General features: G+C 36.1%; 1 protein-coding gene across 4 annotated transcripts; it reads left to right on the forward strand.

The window, feature by feature from the left end:
- The first annotated feature begins 3,417 nt into the window (after positions 1 to 3,417).
- On the forward strand, positions 3,418 to 26,625 carry LOC132640124 (ubiquitin C-terminal hydrolase 12-like). Of its 4 annotated transcripts, none has more exons than XM_060356568.1 (32): positions 3,418 to 3,606; positions 8,505 to 8,571; positions 8,901 to 9,048; positions 9,143 to 9,300; positions 11,666 to 11,931; positions 12,005 to 12,223; positions 12,390 to 12,498; positions 12,605 to 12,720; positions 13,015 to 13,113; positions 13,582 to 13,691; positions 15,741 to 15,815; positions 16,137 to 16,215; positions 16,344 to 16,490; positions 16,574 to 16,654; positions 16,744 to 16,863; positions 17,263 to 17,385; positions 18,115 to 18,192; positions 18,317 to 18,405; positions 19,845 to 19,953; positions 20,032 to 20,100; positions 20,246 to 20,356; positions 20,607 to 20,662; positions 20,747 to 20,924; positions 21,031 to 21,132; positions 21,220 to 21,291; positions 21,468 to 21,533; positions 22,166 to 22,231; positions 24,666 to 24,752; positions 24,869 to 24,985; positions 25,120 to 25,194; positions 25,281 to 25,367; positions 26,033 to 26,625. In XM_060356568.1, the coding sequence occupies exons 1-32, from the start codon at positions 3,577 to 3,579 to the stop codon at positions 26,072 to 26,074; spliced, it is 3,351 nt and encodes a 1,116-aa protein (XP_060212551.1). In that variant the 5' UTR covers positions 3,418 to 3,576; the 3' UTR covers positions 26,075 to 26,625. The 4 variants fall into 4 exon arrangements, with proteins under 4 accessions (XP_060212551.1, XP_060212549.1, XP_060212550.1 ...); XM_060356566.1 differs by lacking the exon at positions 3,418 to 3,606 and adding an exon at positions 5,246 to 5,290; XM_060356567.1 differs by lacking the exon at positions 3,418 to 3,606 and adding an exon at positions 5,813 to 5,857.
- The last annotated feature ends 694 nt before the right edge of the window (positions 26,626 to 27,319 follow it).

A 27,319-nucleotide genomic window follows, 5' to 3' on the forward strand; every position in this document is an offset into this window, starting at 1 on the left:
AGGGTTTTTTAAAGGGAATAGAAAGAGGAGCGACGGTGAGTGGAGTGGGGTCGCGGTGTAGGGTAGGCGGCGGTGTTGGAGAGGAGCGTGTGTCGGCTGTGGGGTAGGGGAGCGTGTGTAGGGTAGAGAGAGGAGTGGGGTAGGGGAGCGTAGTGTAGGGTGAGGCGGCGAGTGGAAGGGAGCGGAGTGAGATGGGAGAGGAGAGTGGGAGGCGGAAAGAAGGAGAGGGAAAAGAAGGAGAAAGGGAAAGGGAAAGAGAAAGGAGAAGGCGGAAAGAAGAAAAGGAAAAAGAAGGGGGATGGGAATTAGGTTTTTGTGGTTTAGAAGAAAGGTGGGTTGGACCGGGTCGAGTGAATGGGCTGGTCCGTTTGGGCCGGCCTATTAATTTAAATATGGGCTGATATAAATGTGGGTTGTTTATTTGGGTAGGAAAATAATATTGTATTTGTATTTTAAGCCATTAATTGGCTGAAAATTGTTGACCGTTCCTCCGCTATTTAAATATTTTGGGATTCTAATTTAATAACTGGTATAATATATATTATGTAAAGACAATAAATAATTAATATGTAGAAGAATAAAGATTTTGCAAAATGTGGTCTTGTAATAAATTTAACGAGTCCAAACCCGAAAAAAACGAAACGATGACTAACCGTTTAAAATTTGTGATAGAGTAATACTTATAATGTTAAAAAATAAAAGTAGCGAAAATAATAGTTGTGAAAATAAAGTATTTAGCTCGTCAGTAAATTTAGAAACTCGGGTAAATTAAATAGGAGAGGGACAAAATTGGATGTCAACAGGCGTGACAATTTAAACCCACATAAGCACATTATGCCCACCGCTATGGGACATAACAAACCATTTGTAACAACTTTAGACCTAACTCACACGCCAAAAGCTAGTTATTAAAGTGGAAGAGCCCAAGGCTAATCAAACCCACATAAGCAAATTATGCCCACCGATATGGGACATAAGTTTAATTCTCATAAAACATCTAATAAATAGGAGTAGCATAATAAACTCTACATTGTACTTATTGATTTTTATTAATAGACGTGATTTTTGCTAAGATAATACTTATTTTGAGATTGAGCAAGTATGTGTCTTATTTTTTTTTAAGGTGGTTGACTATTTAAGTAGGGGCGGATCTACTAAGGAGGGAGGGACTGCTACGCCATCCGCACCCCTCGATCAAAAACCTAGTGTATTTATGTGTATATTAAGTGAAAAGGATATGTATGTGTAGAGTGACACTTAGGCTAACAAATGCTTGTTTGGTGCCACTGGCAAAAGGCCGAGCGTTTCACCCATAGCGCGTGAGATTGAGCCCTGAGTGTTCCGCTTCTTTCTTTTCTCTTTTTGAAAAGCTATCCTGCTTTTCATTTTAAGAAGCTTATACAGCTTACAGGGATTCGTTCCCTTTTTTTGTTATTTTCTTTTTCTAGTTTGCTTCTTCTTTTCTTTCTTTTCCTTTTTTTTTTTCCTTTCTTTCTTTTTCTTTATTTGTTGTACTATTTCTTTTCTTGTAATGTTGGCATTTTATTAATTCTTTGCTTCTAGTTTATAGTTCGTAGTGTTTTATTTTGAGTATCTAAATATATATCTACAACGAGTTTCAGTTCTAGTTGTCTATCCTTGAGTCAGATAATAGTTCCAAAATATGAAAGTTAATCGAACAATTACAAAATGATACTTTTGTTTATTATATGCGAGATAGGGGTCAAGCCATCCATCCACTCCAAGACGGCTATATAAAAACAATAAAAAAATAGTTAATATTAATAGTATTATTGAGGTTTAATGCTTTCTTCAAAATTGTCACAATTACGCAATATATTTTTTTGTTTAAAGACGAAGGATCCAAACCGAAGCTAAAGATATATCAGTTCGAAGTCCAAAATAGCGTAGCAACCGGTATGTCTATATATAAACTGAAAAGATGAATAACTCGAATCGAAGTGTAAGACAAATTAAGTCGAAGCGTAAAATAATATGGTATTCGGAACCTCAAGATCCTGAATCTCTCTCTCCGTATTTAAGTTAAGCCGTCTCAATCAAAATTACCTGACCGACTGATGTGAAAATGAGAATAGCCGTATGTGTTCGGGTTGAAGTACATAACTAAGAGCCTGTTTGGATGGGCTTATGCCTATAAGCTGTTTGCAGCTTATAAGCTAAAAAAATAAGTTGGGGTAGCCTAACTTATTTTTTTTGGCTTATAAGCTGTTTTCAGCTTATAAGCTGCTTTAGATAAGCTAAGTCAAATGGGCCCAATTATTTTTTTGAGCTTATTTTAAGCACAAAGTGACTTTAAGCTGGCCAACCAAACACTCAAAAAAAGCTGAAAACAGCTTATAAGCAACTTATAAGTCAATCCAAACAGGCTCTAAATAAATTCTTCATAATTACGAAACTACCACCACTATAAACCTCTTTCCTTTCACTACATCTTCCTTTCCTCTCTCCGCACACACACATCCATTAAATTCTCAAATATTAAATACTAATTTGATTAAAATGATAACCAAATCAAATTTCTTAATTCTAACCGTGGATTCAGACATAAAATTTCTAAATTATTTTAAAATAAAATTTACATATTTAAAAAGTAATTAAAAAAATATTAGTACAAGTCACAATAATTAACAATTCAAAATATTTAAAAAATACAGAAAAGATTAAGATAAAAATAATTCGTTTCCGAAAGACAAACCCTTGTCATTTAGTTCGGGGGATAAGGTGTGGATAAAATTTATACCTTGTTTGGTTGAAGGTATAAATTTGTACCTTCAAACAAACAAGGTATAAGTTTTATCCCAAACTTAGTCTTGAATAATCCATCTTATCCCACCAAGTTTGATACTATTTTATCTCACCTCCGAGGTGGGATAAATTAGTCCTAATCGCAGGACTATAATACCGGACAACTTGGAGTATATATATAGTCCAAATATATATACTACTCTCTACGTTTTAATTTATGTGAACCTTTTCGAAGTATGAGAGTCAAATTTTTTAACTTTGATCTTAAATTTTGACATAAATTTTTTAAGTTTGTACAGATAAAATTTATATATTTAGAAACTATATTAAAAGTATTATAAGAAATGATAATTTATAATTAAAATAATTTCAAAAAAATGTAAGAAAAGCACGGTGAAAAAACCACCTAGTAGATTTTTCAAATAATAAAAGATTCACATAAATTAAAACAGAGGAGTATAAATTTTAGTGTTTTAGGTGGACCTTAATTTCCACGTAAAAGTCCGTCTCAATCAAATTACCTGACCGACTGAGCCGTACGTGTTCGACTTGAAATGTATAACCCAAAAAAAAAACGAAAGTAAAATTAATAAAATTAAGTTGTTCCATATTACGAAACTGCCACCGCATATAAACCTTTTCCTTTCACTTCCTTTTCCTTTTCCTCTTCACACACAGAGAGAAACTCTCTCAATTCAACAAAAAGTCACTTAGTTCGATCCATCGTCTCTCACAAATCCATTGAATTCTCAATTTCTCAAAGTTTTCATCGATTCGTTGAAACGATCGTACGGTTATTATTCACCGGCAATGACTCTCCTTACTCCTCCACCGATAGATGTAATTAATCTTCTCTATTTTTTCGCTGTGTTAATTAATTTTGTTTTATTTTTTTACAGTTTTGCTTGTTTTATTTGCTTAAAGTAGCTTTTTTAGTGTAGTTTTAAACAAATTTGAGTGATTTTGATTTATAAGTGCTGAATGTAGTCCGCTGTAATTGCGGTGTGAAATTGACCTAAAGTTACTTTAATTTTTACAGTTTTGCTTGTTTTGCGTATTTTATTTGTTTAAATTAACATTTTTTTTTGAATGCTTTTGATTACTGTTTTCCGTCAATGATTCTTCTCACTCCTCCTCCGATAGATGTAATTAATCTTGTCTACTTTTTGCTCTGTGAATTAATTTTGTTTTTACAGTTTTACTGTTTTTTTTTTTTTTTCGCGTATCATTTGTTTGAAGTAGCTTAATTTTTAATGTTTCGAATGCTTTTAGATTTATAGATTGCTGAATGTGTAATTGCAGTGTGAAATTGACCTAAATTTTCCTTAGAACGTGATAGTGACTGAATAACAGTTTTTGCTTTGTCTGTACTGGAGTTTTTAACAACTTACTTTTCTGTAATTTCTGCATCTTCTTGATGCCTTTTCTAATACATTTTAGTACTTCATCAAAAAAAAAAAAAAAAAAAAAAAGGAAAAGTTTTTGCTTTGTTTCGCGTATTTTTGTTTTGGTTTGAAGTTGTTTTTGCGTATTATTTGTTTAAAGTAGCTTTGCTTGGTGTAGTTTTTAGATTTTGGATGCTTTTGATTTATAGGCGTTGAATGTATTGCGGTGTGAAATTGACCTAAAATTTCATTAAAATGCGACAGTGACTGAATTTATTACTCCCTCCGTCCCAATTTATGTGGCACTTTTCGCTTTTCGAGAGTCAATTTGACTAAACTTTGAAGCTAAATTGGATTAGATTAACTCGATATTTTAACATTAAAATTTATATATTTGAAAACTACATTGAGAAGTACTATAAATTGCAACTTTTCTCATATCAATTTGATGAAAAAATACATCTTAAAATGATGGCCAAAGTTCATACAGTTTGAATCTCGGGAAGCGAAAAGTGCCGCATAAATTGGAACAGAGGGGGTAGTTACTTTGCTCGGTGAATTAATTTTGTTTCTTACAGTTTTCCGCGTTTTATTTGCTTAAAGTAGCTTTGCTTGGTGTAGTTCTTAATTTTTTTTGAATGCTTTTGATTTATAGGTGCTGAATGTGTAATTCGCTGTGATTGTGGTGGGAAATTGACCCAAAATTTCTTTTTGCTCTGTGAATTCACTTTGTTTTAACAGTTTTGCTTTTTTTTTCCGCCTCTGTTATTTGTTTTAAGTAGTTTTTATATTTTTTGGATGTTTTTGATATATAGGTGTTGAATGTAGTCTGCTGTGATTGTGCTGTGAAATTGACCTAAGATTGCCTTTTGCTCTGTGAATTCATTTTGCTTTTTCAGTTTTTACTTTATTTTGCGTATTATTTGTTTGAAGTAGCTTAGTTTTTAATGTTTCGAGTGCTCTTTGATTTATAGAGTGCTGAATGTTTTCCGCTGTGATTGCGGTGTGAAATTGACCTAAAAGTAGCTTTGTTTTGCGTTATTTTATTTGCTTAAAGTAGCTTTGTTTTTTGAATTTTTTGAATGCTTTTGATTTACTGTTCTGCGGCAATGACTCTTCTCACTCCTCCACCGATAGATGTAATTAATCTTCTCTACTTTTTGCTCTGTTAATTAATTTGTGTTAACAGTTCTTACTTTATTTTGCGTTTTATTTGTTTGAAGTAGCTTAGTTTTTAATGTTTCGAATGCTGCTTTTGATTTATAGGTGCTGAGTGTGATTTCGGTGTGAAATTGACCTAAAATTTCTATATTCACTTTTGTTTTAACACTTTTGCTTTGTTTCACGTGTTTTATTTACTCTCTGAATTAATTTTGTTTTTACTGTTTTGCATCTTTTATTTGCTTAAATTAGCTTTGCGTGGTGTAGTTTTTAATTTTTTTGAATGCTTTTGATTTATAGTTGCTGAATATTGCAGTGTGAAATTGCTCTACAATTTCCATTAAACTGTGTGAATTCACTTTTCTTTAACAGTTTTTGCTTTGTTTTGCTTTGTTTTGTGTTTTATTTGAAGTTCCTTTTACTTATTTTTTGTTTTCACAAATCCATTGAATTCTCAAATTCTCGGAGTTTTCACCGATTCGCCGAAACGATCGTACGGTCACTGTTTTCCGGCAATGACTCTCCTCACTCCTCCTCCGATAGATGTAAATAATCTTCTCTACTTTTTGCTGTGTGAATTCCTTTTACTTTTACAGTTTTAAGTACTTTTTTCGCGTATGTGTTTGAAGTAGCTTAGTTTTAAGTGCTGAATGTAGTCCGCTGTGATTGCAGTGTGAAATTGACCTAAAATTACTTTAATTTTTACAGTTTTTCTTGTTTTGCGTATTTTATGTGCTTAAAGTAGCTTTGTTTTTCGAATTTTTGGAAAATTTTGAATGCGTTTCATTTAATGTTTTCTGGCAATAACTCTCCTCACTCCTCCTCCGATAGATGTAAATTATCTTCTCTACTTTTTGCTCTGTGAATTCATTTTGTTTTTGTAGTTTTACTTAGTTTTGCGTATTATTTGTGTGAAGTAGCTTAATTGAAAAAATTTGAACTGCATATGATTTATAGGTGCTGAATGTACTCCGCTGTGATTGGCGGTGTGAAATTGACCTAAAATTTCCTTAAAACTGTGTGAATTCTCTTTTTAACAGTTTTTGCTTTGCTTTTGAATTTTTTGAAAAGTTTGAATGCTTTTGATTTACTGTTCTCCAGCAATGACTCTTCTCACTCCTTCTCCGATAGATGCAAATTACCTTCTCTACTTTTTGCTCCGTTAATTCTTTTTGTTTTTACAGTTTTACTTAGTTTTGCGTATTATTTGTGTGAAGTAGCTTAATTGAAAAAAATTGAAATGGTTATATGATTTATAGGTGCTGAATGTAGTCCGCTGTGATTGCAGTGTGAAATTGACCTAAAATTTCTATGGAACGCTACTCCCTCCGTCCCATATTATTTGTCCACTTTCCCTTTGACACGCCCTTTAAGAACTCATAAATAAAAGTGTACCTTTATATATTACCCTTATTTCTCTCCAATTAATTGCTCTCTAATCAATATTGGTTACTTTAAAAAACAATTAATTTAAGGGCAAAGTAGGTTTGTAAATGGACAAGTATTTTGGGACGGTTATTTATAGTAACGTGGACAATTAATATGGGACGGAGGGAGTATATTACAACAACAACCTTGTGACTGAATCTATTAGCTAGGTTTCTGTGTTAATTCACTTTGTTTCTACAGTTTTGCTTTGTTTCACTTGTTTTATTTGTTTAATGTAGTCCGCTGTGATTGCGGTGTGAAATTGACCTAAAATTTCTATATAAACCTCTTTCCTTTCCTCTTCCTTTTACTCTTCACACACACAGAAACTCTCTCAATTCAACAAAAAGTCCTTAGTTCGATCCATCGTCTCTCTACGTTTTCACAAATCCATTGAATTCTCAAATTCTCGAAGTTTTCATAGATTTGCTGAAATGATCATACGGTCACTATTTTCCGGAAATGACTCTCCTCTCTGCTTCTCCAATAGATGTAAATAATCTTCTCTACTTTTTGTTCTGTGAATAGTTTTTACAGGTTTACTTTATTTTGCGTTTTATTTGTGTGAAGTAGCTTAGTTTTTATTTTTTTGAACGCTATTGATTTATAGGTGTTGAATGTAGTCTGCTGTGATTGCGGTGTGAAATTGACATAAAATTTCTTTAAAACGCGACAGTGACTGAATTTATTAGTGAATTCCTTTTGCTTTTTTTTTTTTTTTTCAGTTTTGCTTGTTTTGCGTATTTTATTTGTTTAAAGTAGCTTTGTTTGGTTTTTTAAATTTTTTTGAATGCTTTTGCTTTATAGGTGCTGAATGTAGTCCGACCTAAAATTTCTGTAGAACGCTATACTGACTGAATTTATTAGCTAGGTTGCTGTGTGGATTCACTTTGTTTTAACAGTTTTGCTTTGTTTCGCGTATTTTTGTTTTCCTTAAACTTGCTTTGTTTGGTAGATGTACAGTTCACTCTGCTAGATGTTATTTTCATCTCAGTTTTCTGTAATTTTTGCTCTGTGAATGCACTTTGTTTTGCGTAATATTTGTTTGAAGTAGCTTAGTTTTTAATGTTTCGAATGTGTTTGATTTATAGGTGTTGAATGTAGTCTGCTGTAATTGCGGTGTGAAATTGACCTAAAATTTCTGTAGAACGCTATACTGACTGAATTTATTAATCACTTTGTTTTAACAGTTTTGCTTTGTGTCACGTGTTTTGTTCGTTTAAAGTAGCTTTGCTTGGTGCAGTTTTTTAAGTTGTTTGAATGCTTTTGATTTATAGGTGCTGAATGTAGTCCGCTGTGATTGCGGTGTGAAATTGACCTAAAATTTCCTTAAAACGCAATAGTGACTGAATTTATTAGCTACATTGCTGTGTTAGTTCTCTTTGTTTTAACAGTTTTAGTTTGTTTAGTGTATTTTATTTTGTTTAAAGTTGCTTTGTTTGGTGGAGTTTCGTAAACTTAAGATCCTTTTTTGATGTACAGTTGCTGAAATTTAGCCGCTCTGGTTGCAGTGTGAAATTGACCCAAATTTCTCTAAGATGTGATAGTGCCATTTGATTTTACAGTTTTTCTCGGTTTTTGCGTGTTCTTGGTGGAGTTCGAAGTAGTTTGATTTTTGGGATGAATATGTGCTAAATTTAATATTCGGACGATATTGTGGTGTAAAATTGACATAAACTTACTCTTTTAAAATTGAAATGAATAATGATCAAATTGTCCAGTTTCGTTAGATCTAATTGCTTGCTCTTTTGCTTTGTCTGGCAGCCAGAAGACCACGAAATGCTTGTTCCTAGTTCTGACTTTCCCACCGAGGGACCTCAGCCTATGGAAGGTATCTGATGTACTCTTATACACACACTCTTATACAAATAATGTATGTGTAGTCATTTTGTTTATTATTTGATGTCGCTTTTCTTGCACTATTGGTGGAGTATATGTGAATATCTGCGCGTTTTTACATTGATTAAATTTTAGGATGCGCAATTTGCACTAATTGCTTGCTAGTATTAGAATTAAATAGAGCACAATTGAGTTGAATATGTAGAGGAATGTATTTCCAACCCCAACAAGTTAGGGATTGAGGTGTTGTCGACTGATTAAGTGATATTGTATACTTTTCTCAGTCATTTGCAATTTTTTGCATGCTTTTATTTTTGGCAGTTGCACCAGCGGACACGGCAAGTACGGTGGATGCACAGTCGGTGGATGATCCAGCATCAGCCCGGTTCACATGGACAGTCGACAATTTTTCAAGGTTAAATGTGAAGAAGTTGTACTCTGATGCTTTTAATGTAGGAGGATATAAATGGTAATTATTTTCAACATCCCCTTTTTTAGTGGATTGCTTTACAAATTTAATGCGGATATGGTAATGATGTACTATACGGTGCATTGTCTTGCAGGAGGATTCTGATATTCCCAAAAGGGAACAATGCAGACCATTTATCAATGTATTTAGATGTGGCAGATGCTGCAACATTGCCTTATGGTTGGAGTAGATATGCTCAGTTTAGCTTAGCTGTTATCAACCAAATTCATAACAAGTTCACAGTAAGAAAAGGTCAGAGATCTTATTTGTTGCATAAACGATATGAACTTTTTGCATGAGTTTAAAAGGAGTGAAAATCTAAGTTGATTTCACAACTGCACAGTTTAAGCCATTTGATATGGCGTTGTGCGATAGATTTATTTAATTTTCCTCGTTGTCTGTGAAGAATAATCATTAATCATGCATCAACTACGTTTCTTTTGAGCTGAGGGTCTGTTGGAAACAACCTCTCTACCCCCCAAAGGTAGAGGTAAGGTCTGCGTACATCCTACCCTCCCCAGACCCCACTTGTGGGATTACACTGGGTATGTTGTAGTTGTTGAACTCTTTCCTTCTTCATTAGAGGGAATGAACTCTCACCCTCAGGTTAGAGTGCACGTGTTGTATGCTCCTAACTTGCCACAAATATACTCAGTTTCAGGGCGATAGAGTACTTTGTAAGAATAGCGGGAGCTTAGTGCACCGGGCTGCCCTTTAGAGTACTTTGTAAGAATATCTGCCAATTGGTCATTCGAGTTGACATAACCTGTCTGCATGCACACTAACTCAATTTTTTGTCGAACAAAACGACTATCTACATCTATGCGCTTCATTCTCTCATGAAGCATTGGTTTGAAGCAGTCTGTATTGCGACCTGATTGTCACATATCAATCGCATTAGTGCATCTCCTCCCGACATTAATCCTTTGAGAAGTTGCTTTAGCTATATAAACTCAGATGTAGCCAATGCCATTGCTCGATATTTTGCCTCTGCACTTGATCGAACTGCTACATCTTGCTGTTTGCTTTTTCAAGATATTAGATTTCCTCCAATTAGAACACGGTACTTTGAAGTGGATTGTCTATCTTAAGTTGATTAATGCCTTCATGATCATCGCCTGTTATAACGTCTTTAACGTAAGCAACCAAGAATATGCGTTCCCATTATAAGAATGTTTGTAAAACACATAGATTGGCTTCACTTCGAAGCATGTCAAATTGTTGCAGAATGGTGCTAAAACGGTCAAACCATGCCTTTGTTGATTGCTTGAGACTATACAAAGATCGGCAATCGACACCCAAATTCCCTTTGAGTATCAAACCCTGGGGGTTGCTTCATGTAGACCTCCTCAGCGAATTAGCCATGAAGAAAGACATGTTTGATATCCAACCGATAAAGGGACCAATAGGACAACTGCTATGGAGACATAGGAGGCGAAGATATGCAATCTTCACTATTAGAGAAAAGGTATCACCATAACCAAGATCAATTCCTTGGCGACCGATCTTCTTTTCAGCACCTACCTTGATTGTAAGTACCCACCGAAATCTAGCTGTTGATTTTCCTGCTGGTAAAGGAACGATTTCCTAAATACTATTATCATGAACAATTATTTCCTCAATCATGCTATCGCCTAAGTACTTTGTCAGTGGATAAGCTGAATAACAAAGGCATGATATGATTGCGGAAAACAGTGACAACTCAAGATATTATATATAAACAAGATGAGTGATGTGAGTAGTCTGAATACCTTTTCGAAGATCAATAGGAAGATCAACTTCATCTGAAGGGTGCTCAACTGAAATATGGATGTCGTTGGAATAGGGAGTCACTCAGCGAACTTCGTGTGCCTCTGTCATGAATAGAAACATAAACATTAATACAGGGGGTAAGGGAAGTGAGGGTCTACTGTCAGTAGCCTTCCCCTTGAATTTCTGATAGGAGCTGCTTGCACGCCTTGAACCTGTGGCTCATGTCAGGAAAGCCGAAGGAACAACTTTACCATTGAACCAAGATTCACCTCCTGCTTGTATAGAGTGCCTGCGCAAATTGGGTTAGTGGTGCAGATCATATGATTTTTCATTCATTGGGAAACAGTACATCAAATAACTGATCGTTCAAAGACTATCTTTGGTATCTTGATGACTGCAATAATTTTGTCGATGGTCTATGAGATGCACCTTTTGTAGGGACTGCCAGATAAAACTAACTGGAAATGATCTGACCTGTTTTTAAGTGTATGTGTTTCCTGTTGTTGAATTTGGAAATGCTCAGGACTTTGTCCATCTTTTAACTCAACCCTCAAAGCTCTCCTGAGAAGGGATCTCAAGCAGCTTGTTGGAGAAAATTAATTAGATGGCGTGTGAAGTCACACTCCTGCATTGGAGAGAGAGAATATAGTCATGATTGCGGTTGTCATCTTCTCTTTAGTATATCCTGAATTCTTTTTCAATAAGCTAGTGAGACCTTTCTAATTTATGCTTGAGATTTTCTGTTTTATGATGCTACTTTCGGTGCTCTCTCCCTTTGAGGGATCTAAATATATGTCATAGAGTATTGTGATTTGACTAGTAAAACTGATGGCTGTTTTGTTAAATGTTATGATCCTTATGGCAGATACTCAGCACCAGTTTAATGCAAGGGAGAGTGACTGGGGTTTCACATCGTTCATGCCTCTTAGTGAACTATATGATCCTGGAAGAGGTTATCTTAAGGATGATACAGTCATAATTGAAGCTGATGTTGCCGTCCGTAAAGTAATTGATTACTGGTCCCATGACTCTAAAAAGGAGACTGGTTATGTTGGCCTTAAGAATCAGGGAGCCACTTGTTATATGAACTCTCTCCTCCAAACATTATACCATATTCCTTATTTTAGAAAGGTTAGTCTTGTAGCATGAATGGTTTCTTTAATATTATCTTCATACAGATGATTAATTCAGACTTGTTTCTCAGGCTGTGTATCATATGCCAACAACTGAGAATGACAATCCAACTGGCAGCATCCCTTTAGCTTTGCAGAGTTTGTTTTATAAGCTCCAGTATAATGAAACTAGTGTAGCAACAAAAGAGTTGACAAAGTCCTTTGGGTGGGACACCTATGATTCTTTCATGCAGCATGATGTACAAGAACTTAACAGGGTTCTTTGTGAAAAGCTCGAAGATAAGATGAAGGTAATTGGTCTAATAGAATTGAACACTTAGAACTTGCAGACACCTTTTATCTTGGATGGTATATAGAACTTGCAGACACCTTTTATCTTGGATGGTATACTTCTTTAGAGGTGAAATTATTTCTTCCGGTAATTTTTTTCTGTTAACTTTGGTTTCTTTGACTCAGGGAACTGTTGTAGAGGGCACAATACAAAAATTACTTGAGGGGCATCATATGAATTACATTGAATGTATCAACGTGGACTACAAATCAACAAGAAAAGAATCTTTTTATGGTAGATATAGAACCTATAGAACCAGCATCACTTTTTATGATGGTTTTCCGATGTAATTTGGAAGACCATTTTATCATTTTATTTATGGAAATGTATCTTTGGTCAGATCTTCAGCTTGACGTGAAAGGGTGTTGTGATGTGTATGCTTCATTTGACAAGTATGTTGAAGTGGAGCGCCTTGAGGGTGACAACAAATACCATGCAGAACAACATGGTTTACAGGTTAAATGTCTATAATGTTTCTCTGTGCTAGTGGTTTACAAACTTGCATATGTATTAAAACTTTGAGATCCTTTTGAGCCGAGAATGGTAGGGAATAAGAGGCACGTGGATATATAGGCTAAAAAAGAACATTGTAAGAGGAGAAGGATGTCAATGAGTGGTGTGGAAGCTTGTTAACTCACCTAATAGATGATATTCATGTTATTTCCTTTTCCTCTTTTTCCTGCAGTGTCTTGCTGGGGTTGTAAAGTTATGATATCTGATATGTTCGTAGCTAACTCCTAGTTTTTACAGGATGCTCGGAAAGGTGTCCTTTTCATTGACTTCCCTCCTGTTCTTCAACTTCAGTTAAAACGCTTCGAATATGATTTTGTGCGGGATGTTATGATCAAGGTAATTAATTAATTCTCAGATGATTGTACAGCGTAGTCAACTAGGGAGAGAATGTTTGTTTTGTTTCTTTTCTTTAAATGGGATAAATAGCCAACCCGAAGAAAATTTTATATTTAATTCGGGCGAGTCCTGGTGTCCTGTGTACAATATGAATTATGATAAAAACTATCATCTTGACTTGGTCTAATTTGTTATTCTACATTACATGGTAGTTTCATGCTTATTGGATCCCAGATTTTCATGGACTAAGCCGGCTGTCACTTTTTTCTCTATATGTCTCTCATCTGGAGTAATACTCTATTTTTCATTTGTCTTATTTTATTGTAGTACGGAAGTTTACTCTGCTTGAGATAAATTTTTAGCAGATGGTTACGGTGATAAGTGCTACTCTAGCGTGCCTGACTTATAACCATATGTTTGCCACATAATGCTTATTACTGAAAACGCTTCGTTTTATTGACAATATAGATAAATGATCGATATGAGTTCCCTTTGCAACTTGATCTTGATAGAGAGAATGGAAAATATTTATCTCCAGATGCTGATCGAAGTGTCCGCAATCTCTATACTCTGCACAGGTCTCGATTTATTCTGTTTTCTTAATGATCTGTCCTTGCTAGTTACTGCTCATTTTTTTTCAACCATTTTTGGTCAACCATTAAGATGAATAACATACCCAGTTCGGCAAAGATTTTATCTTAGTGATTTCACATTCTTCATGTTAAATATTTTCTTCTGTAGTTAGTTAACTAGCTATATTTGCCACAAATTTGCCTGGCTTGAGATCACCTGCTATTGCATATAATTGGAGTCATCCAAATCTACAATTAGTATCTCATTTTTTCTGGGCCAGTTTAATCACTCTGTTTACTTGGTTGTTTTCTTTCGCTTATGCTGTTATGCAATAATTTTCCGTCGTGTTCTTTTCTGATGAATCTCACTGTGTCAAACTTGGTTTACTTTAGCTTGATTTGTCTTCATGCTCTTTGCGGTTTCTGATACATCAATAGATTTTTTTAAAGTGGCATACTTGTAACAAGTTTGGTGATGTAAAATTGGCTATCTGCTGGGGAATGGAATCTTATATTCTCCCTTAATCAGGTTAGGTTTGCATTTGCCCTTTTTATTTGTTTTGGTAGTTGAAAACTTTAACAACACTATTTTACAAAGCAATATAGCTAACATATATGTCAATAATTCCATTAATAATCAGCAAGTCCATGCCAAAGTATGTACAGGTTGAGAGAATGACTCTACCCAAATTATCCACAGTCTTCCATTCATATAGATCATATTTTTGGTTTCTTCCTTGAACAACCCCAACTAATCTGGGATTGGACACAGTTGATTGATTGGTATATCACCTAGAACTAGTTCCTGTAACATGTAAATTGGGAAATGTAGGTCTTATATTGTGAACTTAAGTTTATTTCTCCATTTCCATTGAGTTTCCAGTGATTATGTGCAAAGTGCCCCTTCTTCTTTACCTTATTAAAAAAAGTGGCACCTCTTCCTTCTCCAAATTAAATTAATCTTAGTGACTGCTTTTCTTTTCTTTTTCTGCTATAGTATTATAGCATTGAAATTATGCATAACTCACAATGTGGTACATATGCTATAGTCAAGCATGGCATACTCTTGCTGACAAGTTAGCAAAATATAATCTCTACTAGATTTTGGGATATAGGTTAGTTATCTTACCTTTTCTGTTCCCTCTATTTTATTTATACTTGTCCCACATCGGTTTTAGATAAGGGGTTCGTAATTGTCTTGGGCTATCCAACCATTGCCTCATGGTTTTGGATTGGATGTTTATATTTTTTGCATGGTAACAGAGCAAACTTTGGTAAACTCGTCTGCACAACCATTTTCTCACATCTCAACCCACTGAGCTGCTCTAGGCTCTTCTCTCAATTCAGTCCATTGAATCTTTAGTTCTGCTTGACGCACACTTCTTAGCTCATTGAGTCTTCTTTCTCTGCTTTAGGCTCATTCTCATCTTGAGCTTACTTTGTCTAGTCTAGGCCCACACTTTAGCCTGTTGAGCTACTTCAATCTTCCAAACAAAAGGAAAGAAATAAAAATAAAACCAAAGTGACCACATACACAACAAAACAACAACATACCCAGTGTAGTCCCATAAACTTAAAAACAGGTGTCACATGTGGGAGGTGTTAGAATATGCTTGTCCCATATTGGTTTTTGAAGGTTCCCAAAGGGTTTTATAGTTAGTTCGGCTACTCTACAAATTTCCTTACGGTTTTAGTTTGGATGCTCATATTCGTAGATAATTTAATTTCATCCTCACTTCTATGTTGGTATAATTTCCACTCTGTTCAACTGTTTTCGGCATTTCTTAGTACAATTTTTTTGGTTATTTATAGTCAATCAGAAAAGTCTTCTTGCGTCTAGAATATGTTGTCTTGAGTCCAGCTCTGGTTATTTGATCTTATGTGGTCCAAATAGGCTGCAGCTTTTACTTATTTTTGTATGATGCCTAATAAAATGAGGCCGTTGACCATGATATCGGTTGATTCTCGATTCTCAGTTACTTCAGGCAGTTATGTTGCATATTGGTGATGACTACTTATGTATTTTGTACTAATTCTTTTATTTTTTGTTTTCAGTGTTTTAGTTCACAGCGGCGGGGTGCATGGGGGACACTATTATGCATATATCAGGCCAACACTCTCTGATCAATGGTATGCAGTTTGTTGCACCATCATACATGTTTCTCCAGCATTTATAATTGGGCTTTTCTCAATGTACTGCAGTCAGCAGACATGCTTTTTACAGCATTTGTAATTGGTCTTCAGAATACGTTAAAACTTGCTAAAATTTGAATGTATGTACCTGTATTAGATATATGCCCTTATTCAGTATTCCACCTGTCTGTGCTTGCTTTTGATTGCCAAGCAGTTGTGGATTTGGGTCTTCTTGATGACTGCTTCACATTGCCAATGTTTAGAGATTTTACTGTCCTTGAATACCGGTTTGATTCATTATGCATTTCTTACCGTTAGGTATAAATTTGATGATGAGCGTGTGACAAAAGAAGATACTAAGAGAGCTCTCGATGAACAGTATGGTGGTGAGGAAGAGGTATTTGTCCTATTCTTGCACCCTTTTTACTTATACTAATACCTTCTATATTAGAAAAAGGTTATACGTATAAAAGAAAATTATCTCTTAGGTGTTGCACACGTTAATTGACCATTTCTTGTTAACAGTTACCCCACACAAATCCTGGGTTCAACAATTCACCTTTCAAATTCACAAAATATTCGAATGCGTATATGCTTGTCTATATACGTGAAAGTGACAAGGAAAAGATCATATGCGATGTGGATGAGAAGGACATAGCCGAGCATCTCAGGGTGGGTTTCAACTCAATACTATGATTTAGTTTCTTACTCTATTGGTTCAGTCATAGTAATCTTCTAGTAACCTCTAATTTCAGATAAGACTAAAGAAGGAGCAAGAAGAAAAGGAACAAAAGAGAAAGGAGAAAGCAGAGGCTCACCTCTATACAATCATCAAGGTTTCTTTCAACTACTAGTCTATATTCTTTACTTCTTGCATCTTTATAGTTACAAAATGTTTAACTGAAATTGGCCATTTCATTTACAGGTAGCTCGTGACAAAGACCTTGGTGAACAAATTGGAAAGGAGATCTATTTTGATCTTGTGGATCATGATAAAGTGCATAGTTTCCGTATTCAGAAGCAGATGCCATTTGCTCAATTCAAGGTACATTTATCTTCTGCATTTCCTTCTCTCATAGATTTGGAAAAGTTATAGCCATACTGCTCTTATTAAACATGACGAGCAATTGTATGTGCTGCATGAATGCGTTCAGTTTTGACCATGTTTAATAAAGAAGGTTCATGTGAAATTTTCTGCTTCTACAATATGGATTATAATCTTTTGTACTTGTGTAATATTTTGAGAGAAAAGATAAAACTTCAAATTCTAGTGCTTATATAGCTAAAAATTGAGCGGAAATATTGAGGAGAATACGGAGTCCTCATGGTTAGCTTACGAGGTTCACAAAATTGTTTAGGCTCTCTCAGTAGACAAGATAAACATATTTCTTATGATAATCATTGGTCAATCACCATAATTGTCTGATGGTATGTCTGTTCTTAGGAAGAAGTTGCTAAAGAATTTGGTATACCAGTGCAATTTCAACGCTACTGGCTATGGGCAAAGCGCCAAAACCATACATATCGGCCTAATCGTCCGTTGACAGCCCAAGAGGAAGTTCAATCCGTAAGTTCTGTCTGACAATTCTGCCTCTCTGCTGTGTGCTCTGCATCTGAATTATGACTGCAGTTCTGATGTTCTCTGCTATAATTCGTTTTTGTTTTCTGCATAAAATTTGTTTTCCTTGGCTCATCCCTTTACTTGGGAGAAAAAAGGAATGATCTTAGCATGAAATTTTTGTCATTGGTGTGAGCTGTAGGTCAATACCAGACAATTCCTAATATGATCTGCAGCTGTATGGCAGTTTGATTCTTTAAATTCTCTTGCTTGATCTGTCTTCTACTATAAAAATGCTGTAGGTAAGGTTAATCAATTTGTATGTTACAAGAATATTTTGACTCCAACCGGCTAGGGAATGTAATTATTAAGGCAATCTTAACTCTGCTGCCTGAAAAACTTGATTATGAACTTGACATCCACCAATTTCCCCTTGCTTACCAAAATAGATGCGTTCAGTTGGTGAATAGGATCAGTATTTCTGTTCATGTTGGTTCATCCCTGGCTGGTTCACAAGTCATTTGCTCTCTCTTTCCCCTCCCTCCCCACCCTCCAGATATGTCTTTTGATTGCCAAGTGTCGGGACCGTCATGCCCCTTGATAGTGATATTATTTCAGTGTATATTGTTCATTTTTTTCTGGCAATCTTTCTTCTGTAGTGCATGATTTCTACAATTTGTTGAAGAATGGAATGCTTGGTTAACTTGGTGTTAATGATCTTACATATTGTGTTTTTAGGTTGGCCAACTGAGAGAGGTTTCCAATAAAGCAAATAATGCTGAGCTAAAATTGTTTTTGGAAGTAGAATTTGGCCTGGTAATGCATCGGTTGCTTTACTTGTCTTCTCTTTTGATGATCTGCATGTTGCTTGTTTTTCATGTGAGGCTTTATTCTCTATGTTTTACTTTTGCGTTTTATTTTGTTTTGTTTGTTCTTGCAGGATTTGCAACCTTTTCCTCCACAAGAGACGACCAAGGAAGATATCCTTCTATTTTTCAAACTTTATGACCCTTTGAAAGAGGAGTTAAGGTATTACATCTGCTTCTCTATAGCTGGAAGACTAACACTAAAGTAGTGATTTTCATATTTGAATTTGGGATCTGCTCATTTATTTAAAAACACGACTACATGGAATGGTGCTTTGACTGTTACTCAATCTACAGGTCTAAAATATTGTAAAGATTCAAATGAGACATCGTAGTTTGCATCAGTGTTTTAAAAGGCGTTTTTGGGCGAGGTGTACCAAAAAGGCCTCGAGGCGTATGTGTGTGTGGGGGGGGGGGGTATGTATTGTGAGGCGTACGCCCCAACCTTCCGGGCGTTCGCCTAGGCGTAAGCCCCGAGAAATTAGTCAAATTTGAGCCTAAATTGCTTAATAAATCTTTTTTTAAAAGTTAAATATCCAAAAGTTAACTCATACTAGTAAATTCTCAAACTAAAAATGTCAAAAAGTCAAAAAAAATTCTAATTGTTTATCCTAATTTCATAATATTTTTTCTTTGTTGTTTACGGAGTAACAGATACACGTTAGACCTTTGTATGCAAAGTGCAAACTACAAAGCAAAGAGTTTTGTCCTCCAATTCTTGCTATGCTTCCATGCTTGCATTTTCCTTCTTTATGCTTTATTTTCTTCAAAATCTTTTTAGCATTCTTCAATTTATCTTTTTCAAAATAGTTTTTAGTTTTAGATTTTTTTTTTTTTGGTTTCGCTCTAGTTTAGATAATGTTTTGAAGACTATATTCTTGGTATTTGTTTCATAATGAGTATTAATTTGTTATCTAGTTTTAGGCTTTAAAACAAATTATATTATTATCATTTTATCTTTGAATTATTAGGATAGAGTATCATTTTTACAACTCTAATTATGTTTCATCATAGTCATGTTATTGGTGTAATGCATCTTTACGTCATTCACTTTTTCAATATCTTTTTAATGGTCGTGCAGATGTTAGCATGTTAATAATAGATATATGCATTTTTCTATTAATTTTATTACTTTTTATAATTTTAATCTATTTTTTTATTTATGTTTATTTTATTAATTTATTAAAAAAAAAAAGGGCAGCCCGGTGCACTAAGCTCCCGCTATGCGCGGGGTCCGGGGAAGGGCCGGACCACAAGGGTCTATTGTACGCAGCCTTACCGTGCATTTCTGCAAGAGGCTGTTTCCACGGCTCGAACCCGTGACCTCCTGGTCACATGGCAGCAACTTTACCAGTTACGCCAAGGCTCCCCTTCAATATTTTATTAATTTATACAATATTAAAAATTAAATATCCATGGGGCTTACGCCCTGCCGAGGCAGGACTTGATAGGGACATCTTATTGAAAGGATTAATCCGAAATTTTAATGAATTTGAACCTTTAAGTGTTGTTAAAGTCCAGTTGCTTGGGACTGTGTATATGAGAAGCCATGCCGTGGATGAGGTTTTTCTGATCTCTTTTTAATTTCCTTTTTCTCGGCAGGTATGTTGGACGGCTTTTTGTAAAAGGAAGTGGCAAGCCGCTGGAGATATTAGTAAAGCTAAATGAGTTGGCTGGCTTTTCGCCTGATGAAGAAATTGAACTTTTTGAGGTTAGTTGTCTTCTTTTGCTGCCAGTTTTTTAACTCAAAACATATGATGTGTGATTTTTCAGTTTTTGTTATTCGCAGGAAATAAAATTTGAACCAAATGTGATGTGTGAACACATTAACAGGAATCTGACTTTTCGTGGCTGTCAGGTATGTGGAATCAATTGCCAGTAGCCACTTTGTGGTTTATGTGCATTTGCTTGTGTAGTCAGTTTCTTTCAATAGTTGTTCTTTTTGTTTCTTCTGCTGGATCTTTTAGCAATGAAATTTTTTATGCACTACTCTGGCTTTGCAGCTAGAAGATGGGGATATTATCTGCTTTCAGAAATCCCTTCAAAAGCAAGGCAATGAAAAATATCGTTTTCCAGAGGTTCCTTCATTTTTGGAGTACGTGCACAATCGCCAGGTTTGTGCTGCATGCTGTTATTGTGATATTGTCCTGGAGTATAAAAAATTGTTGCAGTACTGCAGTAGATGTTGATACCTATATCTTTCGTGGTATGCCTGCCGCACTTTCTTTTGCTCGCTTTGAGCCAAATTGGGATGCTAGTTTGACTGGGATGGAGTTCAAAACGAAAAAGGAACTCATTGATTAGTTGTATATTTTTATAAGCCTTATCACTTTACAGTTATGAGCTCTATTCAATGGTTTCCAGGTTGTTCGCTTTCGCTCATTGGAGAAACCCAAGGAGGACGAGTTCAGTCTTGAGTTGTATGTATCTTGTTTTGTATAATAAGTAGTTCTAGGTTGACCTTATGTCAACTCATCTCATTGATTGATGACGCATAATTCTAGGTCAAAGCAGAACAACTATGATGAAGTTGTTGAATGCTTAGCTCGCCATCTTCACTTGGATGATCCATCAAAAGTAAGGCTTACATCACATAACTGCTACTCACAGCAGCCAAAACCTCAGTCGATAAGGTATCGTGGAGTTGATCGTCTCACAGAAATGCTCAGTCACTACAATCAGGTATTTTGTCTTTTTGGCTATTCCTAGATATGCTAGTATCTGCTTACTGCATATAATTGTTTATTACTAACTATTGTTTGTTGACATCATCTTCCTCTTTGGATAGACTTCAGATATTCTGTATTATGAAGTCCTGGATATTCCTTTACCAGAGCTGCAGGGCTTAAAAACTCTCAAAGTTACTTTTTATCATGCTGCCAAAGATGAAGTGAGTGCTGAAAGGCAGTCTTTATGCTTTTATGACACATTTTCCCCTCACCTTTCTGTAATATAATCTTGGACTGACCATTTTCAGGTGACTGTCCATACTATTAGATTGCCAAAACAAAGCACCATAGGAGATGTTCTTAATGATCTGAAAACAAAGGTAATCCGGTGTTTTCTTGTGCTTTAGAACTGGATGTCTCTGAACTCTCTCCCCCTCTCTACAAATAAGTAGAAGGTCTATAAAACAGGTTGTGGGAACTAGGAGAGATGGGAAAAACTGACCTTATCTCTTCTGTAGCAAGAGGATCACTCATCTTATCTCTTGTTATGGTGCAGGTTGAATTGTCAAGGCCGGATGCTGAACTAAGATTGCTGGAAGTTTTTTACCACAAGATATATAAGGTACTATGATGTCGTATAACTTCCTTTACAGTTTACACTGTCGTTTGGGTCTGCTGAGATGCTTCTTGCTTCTCAGTGGTTGTAAATTTAATCTCTTTCACTTATTTCTTTTTTTCCTAATGGACACTATTATATGATGCTGAAGGCAGTAGAGGATAACCAAAAAAAATTAGATTAAAGAAAAGAGGAATATTATGCATGTGTCTTTATTTATGTATGTTATTGAACAATAATGTAACTATACATGTAACCCTCAGGGGTTGGCCTGGTGGTAATTGGCTTGAGCCTTGGGGTGCTCCCTTTCAAGGTCTCAAGTTCGAAACCCACTGGGTGCAAACAATTTCTGAGGGCCATCGGACTGGGGTAAAAACCCTGAATTACCCGTGGTGCACTTGCGGGAAACTCCTTGCCGAGGGCCTGTGCACCCCCGGGATTAGTCGGGGCTCAAAGAGACCTGGACACCCGGTGCTTAATCAAAAATGTAGCTATACATGTGTTTGTGTGTCATTAAATTGTGGATATATGTTTTGTCGAAGGAGGGTAAGAAATTCATGAAAGGACATGATATAACTGTGTTTTCCAGTCTGCTCCTTGGTAGCATTTGTGAACCTTGCATCCATATTTTACTGCAGATTTTTCCCCTTAATGAAAGGATTGAGAACATTAATGATCAATACTGGACGCTACGTGCAGAGGAGGTACGTTTTGATATCTGATGTTTGCTTCCTTAGTTTATTCACAAGAGCAGGGTAGGATTTTACTTTTGGGCAATGGATCTTTATGAATGTCACTCATTTCACTGTTTCTTCTTTTTTCATTTTGAGCTTCAATCTTGTGATTGTTTCAGTAGTTCCCTGCTTGACCACCTAGCATAGTGCACTGAGACATGACATATTTACTGTTGGTCATATGAATATTTGGCATCTCTTTACCTCTCTTTGTTTACATGTGTCATACTTTTCTGATGTTGTTGATATGCTATCAGTGTGTTTTATTTTCTACAATCGATGTTTTTTGTAAGATACAAGTTTATCAATAAAGTAACAAGATGGTGCAATAAACATCTAACCAACAGACCACCTACTATCCTTTCCCCCCCAACAAATCCAGAAAGTCCATATACTGATTCAGAATCACTAAGGGATTACTCCTACACCAATAATACAGACTATGAAGACATTATTAACTCTAGATATGTGATTTCTATGCCCTTCAAAGCAAGCATTGTTCCTCTCCAGCCATAAAGTCCATAAGATACAGAATAGAATGGTTCTCCGTATCTGCTTCAGCCATCTAGGTACCCCTTGAGCTTTCCAATCTTCCAATAAACCTTTTATACACTGAGGCATCACTCAAGATATGCCACAGATGGTTTAAAAATGATTCCCAGCATTGGCTAGATACTCTGAAATGGAGGAAAAGATGATTAACTGCATCCTGGTCTTCTTCACACAGATAACATCTATTACCAGTGGTGGATGTAGAGCACAAGTACTGGGTTCATCTGAACCCAGTGTTTTTTATATGGAGTATAGATACAACATACCCAGTAAAATCCCACAAGTGGGGTCTGGGAGGGGAGGGTAGAGTGTACGCAGACCTTACCCCTACCTTCCTTGGGTTGTAGAGAGGCTGTTTCCGATAGACCCTCGGCTCAGAAAAAAGCAATAATAAAGCAGGTCACATAGGGAAAAGAGCAGCGGCTACAACTGCTACAACAAAACAATATGCTAAGCGAAGAACAAGAGACAGTAAATAATCACAGAAATTGAAGGACAAGAAACTATAGGAGAAATACTACGAATACGAATAAGGAACGATAAGCGAGACAACGCTCTACTACCTAGAGCCCGTTTGGATTGACTTATAAGTTGCTTATAAGCTGTTTTCAGCTTTTTTGAGTGTTTGGTTGGCCAGTTAAAGTCATTTTGTGCTTAAAATAAGCTCAAAAAAATAATTGGGCCCATTTGACTTAGCTTATCTAAAGCAACTTATAAGCTGAAAATAGCTTATAAGCCAAAAAAAATAAGTTAGACTACCCCAACTTATTTTTTTTAGCTTATAAGCTGTTTGCAGCTTATAGACATAAGCCCATCCAAACAGGCTCCTACTAACCTTCTACCCTAATCCATGTCCTCCGCAACCTCCTATCTAAGGTCATGTCCTCGGTAAGCTGCAACTATGCCATGTCCTAATCTCTCTTCGGCCTACCTCTACCTGTCCTGAAGCCATCCAAAGCCAACCTCTCACACCTCCGCACTAGGGCATCCGCGCATCTCCTCTTTACACGCCCGAACCATCTCAGCGTCGCTTCCCGCGTCTTTTCCTCCATCGAGTCCACTCCCAACTTGTTCCGGATACCTTCATTTCTAATTCTATCTCTCCTAGAATGTCCACACATCCACCGCATCATCCCCATTTCCGCAACTTTCATCTTCTGAACGTGAGAGTTCTTTGACTGGCCAACACTCCGCCTCATACAACATAGTTAGTCACGTCATTGAACTTACACTCCAAGTATTCTGTCTTGTTCCTGCTCAATCTAAACTCTTTAGACTCCAGGGTCTGTCTCCAAACCTCCAACTTAGCGTTAACTCCCCCGCTGGTCTCGTCAATCAGCACTATGGCATCTGCACTATGTCAATCAGCACTATGTCATATATAGGGAAAATCACTAAAATTTTAACAAATATTGGGTTCAGGAATAAGAAGCTAAAGGTTGACCGATCACATTAAAATCCTGGATCCTCCTCTCTCTGCTACATAACGTGAAGCCTCTTTTCTGCAAGTTGCTGTCCACCCAAAGCATGCTACCTTAACAGGAGATCGTCTTCCAAATCATCTTTCAAGGCCAATTTGCATCCCAGTGACCTGACTTTTTTATCAACATGCTATAACAATTTTTAACTGATTTTTTTTTATTATCACTAACTTCTCAGATCAGGGAATCGACCTTACTTTGATCAATTGAGAGTGATTTTAACTGCTGAATTAATTAACAGAAATCCTCTTACGTCTCAAGCATTCAATTTCTTCTATCTGCCACCCTGAGTTCGAGTATAAACTTGTAGTAGTCTTAGCATAGATTTCACAGATGTTTGCATAGTATTGACACACTTTTCTGCATTACAGATTCCTGAAGAGGAGAAAGACCTGGGTCCTCATAGTCGCTTAATTCATGTTTATCATTTTATGAAGGACACAGCTCAAAATCAAACAGTAAGTACCTGTGTAAAAATATTACAATTGTTTATTTCAGCGAAGGTTCATCCTTGAATTGTTTGTTTTTGGTTCCTCTCTCTTAAAAAAAAAATTCCTTTCTCTTGTGTTTACAGCAAATACAGAACTTTGGTGAGCCCTTTTTCCTGGTTATTCATGAGGGCGAGACATTGACTGAAGTTAAAGCTCGCATCCAGAAAAAATTGCAGGTTTCAGATGAGGAGTTTGCAAAGGTATTCAATCATCCTGCCTTTGCATTTCTCATATTATTCAGAGTTGTTATCTTGAAAATTTCTGTCTTTTTTTTGGGTAAAGTTCATAATTGTGTTCTTGAAAATTTTTGACATGCGGTACCTTTTCTCTGCAGTGGAAATTTGCATTTTTATCCATGGGTCGTCCCGAGTACCTTGAGGACTCAGATATTGTGTCCAACCGTTTTCAGGTATGTGGCTCTTCCTTTCCATCTTTGTCGATGCATAGTCCTCATCATATGTGTTTGGGTATCCTAATGTTCTAAATGGTTTCCAGAAAAGAGATGTATATGGTGCTTGGGAGCAGTACCTTGGATTAGAGCACACTGACAATGCTCCAAAAAGATCATATGCTGCCAACCAGGTATGCACTAATGCTTTATGCGTGAGTTGTCTCAATTTTGAAGCATATCTATGAGAAACCTTCTGAGACCTTTAGGTCTTTAGAACTGTGGCGGAACAAGAATTTCGACACTGTGGAAAGAAAATTGGGCTTGGCCCCAGGGCACTAACTATACTACAAAAACTAATTATCCAAGTTCCCTAACTTTTCAAGGGTGAAGAAACAAAACTTTTGAAGGTTTCTTTTGTTTCGTGGTGTGCGGTTGAACAAGGGTTATCACCTTTAGTTATTTTGAGAGAACATCATTTTATGGTTTTCGGCATGGCCATCTACTGGAGAATACTTGTATGCTCGAATGTTTACTAGTATAGTGAGATCACGGAGTGATCTTGATTGCTTTAGTGTTTTCTTCTTGTTATAATTACCTGTATCCTCAATGGACCTGGTAATCAAGTTACCATGATCTAAGATAAAACGAATTTCTTAGTTCAGAATTGCTTCCTTTTGTGGTAAGCTGACAGAACTTATGTTCGAATATAAATACCACTTTCCATGCGTACTATCCATTCAAGAGTGAAATTCCCTCGAATTAGAATGCTGTGTTGTTTATTATGTGAACTGGTATTTACGCATGAAATTTCCTGTTTCTTTAAGATGTGTATAAGTGATTAATATTGGTGCTGCAGAACCGACACAATTTTGAGAAGCCTGTTCGGATCTACAACTAGATGATCGTCTAAATTACTTCCAAGTTACTGGATGACTATTTTCAAAGGGGAAGCGTGCTGTTCTGCAAAGAAGGTGCACTTAGGTTCATCAGCAGAAGATAGCGGCTTGGCAGTTAGATGTGGGGATGTCACCTTGGTGGTAGTATGATTTTTGTCCTCCGAGGCGGTTAAACATATATGCTGAGATTTCATTAGCAAGCACCCGTTCTTTGGCTGAGGGAGTTTGCTGGCAAAGTTGCCTTCTGTCAGTTGTAATGTAGGCAATCCATGCGATTTTGGGTGATGATTATGTATAGAGGGTACAGATAATTGGTTTTGACTCTTATCCTATTTTTAGAAGATTGGTTTTGATTTTATCCTATTTTTAGACAAAACCATCTAATCTATACATTTCTTTTCTAAGAAATCTGATTTTCTTAGTTCTTCCTTTCATAATTGTTCCGCCTCTAGTATATGCAGAAACAGGAACTCTGTAAAATGTTAAATTTACTTTAAGTTTCTGGGTTTCCCAGAATCATGCAGCAGAGATTGATTGTGATGCTGTTAGCTTTCGTTTTGGCTTGATCTTGGATTGCCTGTACTACTTATTTCATATAATAAATAAATTCTAAGCTATGTTGTTCAGACTCTTTAAAAATGCTGCCAGGTGCGTGAGGATCCCAATGGGTGCGGAAGCCTCTTCAGAGAGTCCGAGCAACATAGACTACAAGTATAGCCTTATGAAACCAAATTATAATGGCCGGTTCGAATGAATATCTGGTTATATTTTCCAGTTTATGGCCTTCCCATTTATTAGTAGTTTCTGTTCTACTGGATGGTTTATGTAAGCCTGTCTAAAAATAGAAGTGATTCCTGCCATATGGCTGAACTTGCATTGCTACTTTTGTACTGTCAGTGGTAGATAAGATTTGGTCAAGAAAAAAGTCCACATTGACATAGTTATAAAGATTGAATGCATGTTGATGCAAACCACCAAAGGTTGTGGTCAGGTAATAAGTACCCTTCTTGTTTAAGGAGAGGCCTCGGGTTTAAGCTACTCCTAGAGGGATTTTCCGATGTGAATCTGTACTACGTAGGTCTCAAAACACAAGTATCGGGGGGGAAGAAACAAAAAAATGTAATGCAAGAATAACACAAGGTGGAAATGGGGTTTGGCCTTTGGGGTTGACGGCATGATGTTGCTTGAAGAGCATGAACGGGTCAAATAATTTGTGCCAAAGAGAAGACCAAGTCTGGTTTATTTTT

This window comes from Lycium barbarum, chromosome 5 (genome assembly GCF_019175385.1).
Source record: "Lycium barbarum isolate Lr01 chromosome 5, ASM1917538v2, whole genome shotgun sequence".
Classification (NCBI taxonomy): Eukaryota; Viridiplantae; Streptophyta; class Magnoliopsida; order Solanales; family Solanaceae; genus Lycium; species Lycium barbarum.